General features: G+C 44.1%; 2 protein-coding genes across 2 annotated transcripts in view; both read left to right on the forward strand.

Moving 5' to 3' along the window:
- GLYR1 (glyoxylate reductase 1 homolog (Arabidopsis)) overlaps positions 1 to 3,345 on the forward strand; it is a 27,510-nt gene extending 24,165 nt beyond the window's left edge. Inside the window, exons 13-17 of the mRNA XM_010005065.1 lie at positions 35 to 136; positions 1,229 to 1,391; positions 1,803 to 1,982; positions 2,483 to 2,607; positions 2,919 to 3,345. Of these exons, the coding sequence (XP_010003367.1) occupies positions 35 to 136; positions 1,229 to 1,391; positions 1,803 to 1,982; positions 2,483 to 2,607; positions 2,919 to 2,993 (645 nt within the window). The 3' untranslated portion in view covers positions 2,994 to 3,345. The remainder of the gene's footprint in view (positions 1 to 34; positions 137 to 1,228; positions 1,392 to 1,802; positions 1,983 to 2,482; positions 2,608 to 2,918) is intronic.
- A 612-nt stretch (positions 3,346 to 3,957) lies between these two features.
- Positions 3,958 to 6,940, forward strand: part of ROGDI (rogdi homolog (Drosophila)) — a 14,319-nt gene continuing 11,336 nt past the window's right edge. Inside the window, exon 1 of the mRNA XM_010005051.1 lies at positions 3,958 to 3,987. Coding sequence (XP_010003353.1) covers positions 3,958 to 3,987 — 30 coding nt within the window. The remainder of the gene's footprint in view (positions 3,988 to 6,940) is intronic.

Genomic DNA, 6,940 nt, shown 5'->3' on the forward strand with positions numbered 1-6,940 from the left:
CCCTATTGCTTTACCGCCCTTCTGTTCCCTACAGCTGGTGCTTGGGCCAAGTGGAGTGTTGCAGGGGATTCGCCCAGGGAAGTGTTACGTTGATATGTCCACTGTGGATGCAGAGACAGTCATAGAGCTGGCCCAGGTAATCACATTGAACTCACCTTGTAACATCTGTGATTCATCAGCAGTGGGGCAGCTGTTGGTAATGAAGATGTTTCTGAAGATTTTGGGGCTTCTTTTAGGAGGCACTCAAGTCCCAGGCAAATAAGACAAAATAAATTGTCATATCTTGTTCAGCAAACAAAGTGGGACAAGATGTTTTTTGGTGATAACAGCAAAGCCTGGAGAGTTGACAGGGCTGTTAGCTGGCAGCAACGCAAGCAGCCAACTTTTGATCCCTGAAGAAGTATTTATAGCCAGATTGGTATTCTGTAGGAAACTGGAGGAGAAAGCCTTGTCTGGATTAATAACTGTCTTTAAATTGGTAAAAAAGCATAATTGCTTATTTTAAATGTTCTGGTTGGGGAAAAAGAATGCCTTCATGTTTCATTCTGTAGAAATATTATTGTAGAGAGGATTTCTGTGGAAGTGTTCTGATAATTTCTGACATGGTACCTTTGAATTCCTCTTTGGCATCTTGATTGTTATCCTGTGTCCTAAAGGATGTGGGTGTTGTTGCACGAGGAATTGGGGCTAGTTTTGGTGAAGTTTTAAGTAGACGTAATGATGATGCAGTAAGTGTGTAACACGAATGTGAGGAATGAAGAGTCAACATACTGTTTCTGGCAGTATATATTTCATACATGAATTTCTGGCTGAAGAAATCTTTCAAAGGCCTTTCCTCTTTGGAGAAAGGAGGGCAAATATCCTAACAGTCAATTTTCCAAGGTTCCTACACCACATGCACAGCTTCAGCACTCATTCCATGGCCATGATGGGGTACCATGGCAGAAGCATCTAAGTTCAGCTGCTTAAAGCAGGCACAGTAGTGATGGGTGCAGGAAGGTGTTGCTGGAGTGTGAGAGCAGCCTTTGGTCTGCAGTGCCCTTTGCAGGGTGCAACACATCACCTGTTAGTGCTTTCATCTCCTGTTTCTATGTCTGAGTTATTTGTTCTGCTTTAAAGTTCTGTCCTCAGGGACAGAAATGCCCTAAACAATGTTCTTGCTGTGCTGCACACTCAGCACCCGTGCAAGCTGTTTGTGCACCACTAACCAGAGATGCTCTTTTTCCAGGTGATAGTGTCCCGGGGCGGTCGCTTTTTGGAAGCCCCAGTCTCAGGAAATCAGCAGTTATCTAATGATGGGATGCTCGTGATCCTGGCAGCTGGTGACAGGGGTTTATATGAGGACTGCAGCAGCTGTTTCCAGGCGATGGGGAAGACCTCTTTTTTCCTAGGTAATTGATACACTAAGGGCCTAATAGCAGGCTCTTAGTGCAAGGACTGGGAACTCCAGCAAGGAGACTGAGAGACACGTGTCATCTGCTTCTTGTCTCTTTGGGCAGTATGGGAAACTGGCCTACTCTTCTAGAACTTAGCGCATTTCAGAACCTCCAGCCTAAACTTTCTTTTTTGGATACTGGCTTATTTTGGCAGACCTGTGATTTTTGGTATTTTAAATCATATTTTAATTTCTTCTTTCTTGTGAGTGCTTAGAAAATGGGTACGTTTTCTGAAGTATTTCAGGGAAAGGGAGAGCTGCCAAGTGCTTGATGTGGAAAGTCCAGTAGCGTTAACGCTGTGTGGGAGTGGGAGCAGGGCTTCTGTGTCTCTTCTGGAGGAATGCCCAATGGTATGTCTCGCTCCAGGTGAAGTAGGCAATGCTGCCAAGATGATGCTGATTGTGAACATGGTCCAAGGCAGCTTCATGGCAACGATAGCAGAAGGACTCACTTTGGCTCAAGTGACTGGCCAGTCCCAACAGACCCTTCTGGATATCCTCAATCAGGGACAACTTGCCAGCATCTTCCTGGACCAGAAGTGCCAAAGTAAAGTTATCTTACATTGTTTTATTATAGGACATTTGTCCCCACCTAGCAGCATTTCAGATAACAGCAGAAGGGAGAAAATAACTGTCCCATCTTCAGCATCATGGGATTCTGGGTATTTTAAGCATTCTGGAAATGAAGAGCTAAGATTTATTCCTTCCCCTTCATAGCCAGGGCTTCTGGGAATACACCCCAAATTCTGCCTTGTCTACAGCCTCCTTAGGACTTGAGTTCACAGTGAGGATTTCATTTGGGCAGGGTAATAAGTGAAATGGAGGGCAAGCTGCTTAGAAGTCTGAGCTGACTTTGTCAGTGGGCAATAGTGACATTATCTGCTATGACCACATGAAGAGAGAGAGCAGAGAAGCAGAAGAGCTAAAAGCAATGTTCCTGGTGGTCAGCATGAGCATAGGAAGATTGGTGTTGAATTGCATACCCTTGCAGTGTGGGCTTGCTTTACTTTTGCCATGCTTATTTTTTACACGCATTCCTCTCGACAGATATCTTGCAAGGAAACTTTAAACCTGATTTCTACCTAAAATACATACAGAAGGATCTTAGATTAGCTATTGCACTGGGCGATTCTGTCAACCACCCAACTCCTATGGCAGCTGCTGCCAACGAGGTAAGAGTTGTTTGGTGTTCAGATATGTGTTACTCAGCATTACAAGAACTGCATCAAAGAGAAGAGTGACTGAAATAGATTTTGCCTGGGATAGAATTGGATTTGTTTTGATTGTAGAAGCTCTTAGAATGTCACATGAGTAAACACAGATGGACCTCAATGAGATCTGGTGTGTTCAGATCTATGCTGCTCTAACTTCACATACTGTGCAGTTCTGGTTTGCAATGGTCAATAAAGTAACTTTTTTTTCTGCTAGGCAAAGGCTTCACACCAGAGCAGGCACTAATCCTTTTCTCTTTTCTCTGCTCTAGGTCTATAAACGAGCAAAAGCATTGGACCAATCAGACAACGACATGTCTGCAGTGTACAGGGCCTACATCCACTAGGCTGCACCATTCTTACTGTTAATACTATGATTATTGTTTAATATTATTATGATACTGGGTTTTAACTCTGGACCAGTCCATCTATGTCTCTCCATTTCCTTTTATACACAGACTTTTGAGATCTGCCATGAAGGCAGCTGCTGCAGTGAGCCTTCCCCTGATGGCAGACGGGGGGGAGGAGGGAGTTCAGTTTGTTGCAGTCTAATTAGAAGAATTCATGCCATGCACTGACAGTCATGGAACAGAACAGTGGCGGCTTATTCAGAAGCTCTGAGGGCAACTCTGCCAGAAATCTGCTGCTTGGCTGCTTTTATTTTCCTCTTTGTATGCTTGTCCAAGATGCGGTTTCTAATGATCCCCTTTCTCCTTTGCTGTGAAATAACACATGTGTTGGACTCTGCATAAAGGGGACAGGTAACATAAATGCCATCTACCTGTCACTGAAGTCCTTGGTCTCAAGTAAGGTGAGGAGCATTCCTGTTAACCAGCAACTGTTAGAGAACAAAGCACCTCCCATGGAGGAGAATGGCAGTTCCAGAAGGTGATGGGGTTGCATGCAAGACTGTCTTGATTATGTTTCTTTTTGAACGCTCACTTCCCCAGCACCTTGATGGAGGAATTCCTCATACTGTTAAGAAGAACAGATTTGCATCCATGTCTTCCCCTGTACAGACAACTGTAGCTTAGGGAACACAACAAACCTTACTGAAAATGAGAATGCCAATGTAATGAGCCTCCTAAAAGGCTAATCACAGCTGCCTATCCCATAGACAGCATTGGAGATCAAACATTTGCATAGCCTAAAACCTAGGCCAGAGATATTTACTTGGGGAGGGAACAAACCTTAGGGTTGCTCCTGGCCTTAGCTTATGTTGCTTTACTTTTTGTGCTCTTTTTTATTTTAACCCTTGTACTCAGTAGTTGCAAAGGTGTCTGGGATTGTAGCAGTGTCACAAGCAGAGAGATGAGTTTGAAAGGGGAGAGAGGCATGATTGTAGAGCCAAGAGATTGAGGATCCTGTACTCCTTTGTGTGGTCATTATATCTCTTAGCCTGTTTGCCCATCTTTAAAGGTGGGTCATGATTACCTACCTCACAGGGATATTTTGTGTACTGATTAGTGATCTTTATACATGTCATATTTTCCATACATGGTTTTAGTGTTACTACTTTGTGTACAACACTAGCACAGCATGAGACTTTTCCCTGTACTTGTGACTCTGCTTGTGGCCAGATACCAGCCTCTAGAAAGACTAGTAATTAAATGGGAAGTTAAGACCACTGGTGAGCTTTAGTCTAGAAACATGGAACTTGAACTGCAGATGCCAAGGCTGGAGAGCAGAGATGCTGTCCGTGCTGACAGCAGAGCAACCCAGATTCCAAAGGATGTCTGTCTCTAAAAACGCATGGTGTGTGTGTTGTTCTTTCCTTTAAATTGTTCCCAGTATTAGCCTTTTAGGACAGTTCTTGCATTTTAGACTCAAGAGTTAGGTAAATGTCAGTAAGAGGCTTTATTGGACAAAATCACTTCTCAGTGGCACAATCTCCTCCCTTGGATTGGGATTCTGAAAGGAAAGAAAGCAAATTCAAATGAGACCATGTTCCTTTAAATCCATGAGATCTGCTGTTCCGACCATCTTTTTTTTTCTAGGAACTTAATGGCTGTGGAGGGAGATTTTCCTGTGGGTTAGGATTTCTTGGCAATCCTGCTTTGTGCATATGGTTCAGGGGCACCTTATTAAGAAACAGCAAGTATCAGATACTCATGAATCATGACACCCAGTGCTGTAAATGTTACTTTGTTGGGTATTTCACCTCCTGCGATCACTATTATTTGTGGGCTAATATTGTGTTACACATCACGTTGCCTGTTTGTCAGTGTAACTGTCATCCTGCATGTAGATACTCATATTAAAGGCATATACAACTACCCAGGGTAACCAGCCATTAGCCTGCTCGTGCTTCCCCATCCTCAAGAATTCAGCTATTGGCATCAGAAGTCCTTGGTGAAATGTGCCACAGTGAAGAAGTCACCTGAATTGCGTATTGAGGTCATCTGGGGGAAACTGTGGTTTTGGAGGCAGGAGATAAGGTTTTACAGTGCAAGAAATCTTTTGGGAACAAGGCAGAGGTACTGTCTCAGGTCCAGCTGAAAGTGGAACTGCTGAGCCAGTGCAACAGCGTCCCTGACCTGTCCCCATCGAGGTCTCTTGGACCAGGGTGAAGGTGAATGAGTCTGAGCAAAGAAAATGGTAGATCTCCCTTTTTTACTTAGTGGTGCCTCTGGATAGAGTGAGAAAACAAGGGACCTCTCAAGTACTCTGAAGTCTATTTCATAGTGAATTCCAATGTTTGTGAGTGGGAGAGCCACTCCCTGTAGGCAACTCACTGTTGCAGGTTTTGTTTCCCAGAAATATGGCATTCTCACAACTGAGATTATTTATGTGGGAGTTGCAAGTGAAGACTGCTTAAACGCTGTAATTTATCCTAGGAAAGTCTGCAGCTTTCTGGTGAGGTAGGTGGACGTAGGGTGGCTGGAGGGCATGGGGTTGCACAGCCAGCTGTATGATCACACGTGCCAGGGAGCAAGAGATTGAGAGCTCTGACATAGATGTGAAGTGAGGAGCAGGGATGGAAATGGTAAAAACTGGACTGTTTCAGATGCTACTGGAGATTGACTTAGGTCAGTCCCACTCGGATTCTTGTATTTATGTCTGTAGCCCCGAACGTGGATCTTAATCTGTTCCTAGGCCTGAGATTTGGGGGAGGGAAGTAGGAGGGAACTGTGGATTGAGAGATACTCTAATAAAACTGGCTAGTCAATATTGTCTTAATATTGTTGGCAATTCAGTAAAGTTCCTTTTTATGAGGATTTCTGTTTTAGCAATTTGCTTTTTTTTTTTGACTCCCTCGTTTTTAAAGAGAAAATGTGACTCTTGTGAAAAGCTTGTAAGAAAAGCAGTTTCGTTTTTCCTCAATGATAGATCTTATAGTTAATTAAGGTTGTGAATTTTTTTTTTTGCCTTGTTTTTAATTAACGTTTGTCATTCAGAATAGGATGTGTGAAAATGTTTAAATGGCAAAACAAAAATTTTTTTTGTGCAATTAACAAAGCTACTGGCAAAAAGAATAAAACCTTTCTTGGTAATAATGTGGTTGCAGCAGTTTCTAAAACTTGTCACACCTGTATTCTGGCATTAAAGTATTCCTCAAAACAGAAAAAAAATAGAGTTACTGAAAACCAGCAGCATTTTGGCCATTGCAGAAACCTGATCTTGCCCGTGAAACACTACAATCAATTTGGACAAATTGCTGCCGCCTCATGCTCGTGTTGTCTGAGTGTTGGGAATCTGGTGGCCTGGTGGCTCTGTCTGGAGCATCCTGGCTCCCAGCTCTGGGGACTTTGTAAGCACTAATGCTTATGGGCACTAACTGCAACAAGTGGGCTTTCTAAGACAAGATCCCTCAAGGTTTGTGAGCTTCAGATACTGTTTTTGATGGCGCAGGGAGGGTTTGCTGTGGAATAGCAGTCGATATTAATGAACTGAGACACGGGCTAGCATGGTGGCGTTTTAGTCGAAACGACGTAAGGAAACCCTGAACTTTCAGCGCTGTGGTTAAAAGAGATGCAAAGTGGTGGAGCAAGGTCTCGGAGCTGCGCTCAGCAAAGCTTCACCTGCTCGGTGACAGGATAACGTGTTCCTCCCAGAACCTGCTGGGCTGCTGCCAACAGGCTGCTGGCGTCTGCTCGGCAGTGCAGCCGTTGGGAAGAGGAACCCCCCAGCTTCACTGCCAAGATAGAGTTTTTGAAATTTTAACATTTTTAGAAGAACGCGATCGGAGTTCCATCCGTTTGCCCGTGTTTGAGGATTCTTACATCGCGATGCAGTTCGTGCGGGCCCCGCGGGACGCTCTGTGGCTGCGCCTGCCCGGGCAGCAGCGGCCCCG

This window comes from Chaetura pelagica, unplaced genomic scaffold (assembly GCF_000747805.2).
Source record: "Chaetura pelagica isolate M959 unplaced genomic scaffold, ChaPel_1.0 scaffold309, whole genome shotgun sequence".
Taxonomy (NCBI): domain Eukaryota; kingdom Metazoa; phylum Chordata; class Aves; order Apodiformes; family Apodidae; genus Chaetura; species Chaetura pelagica.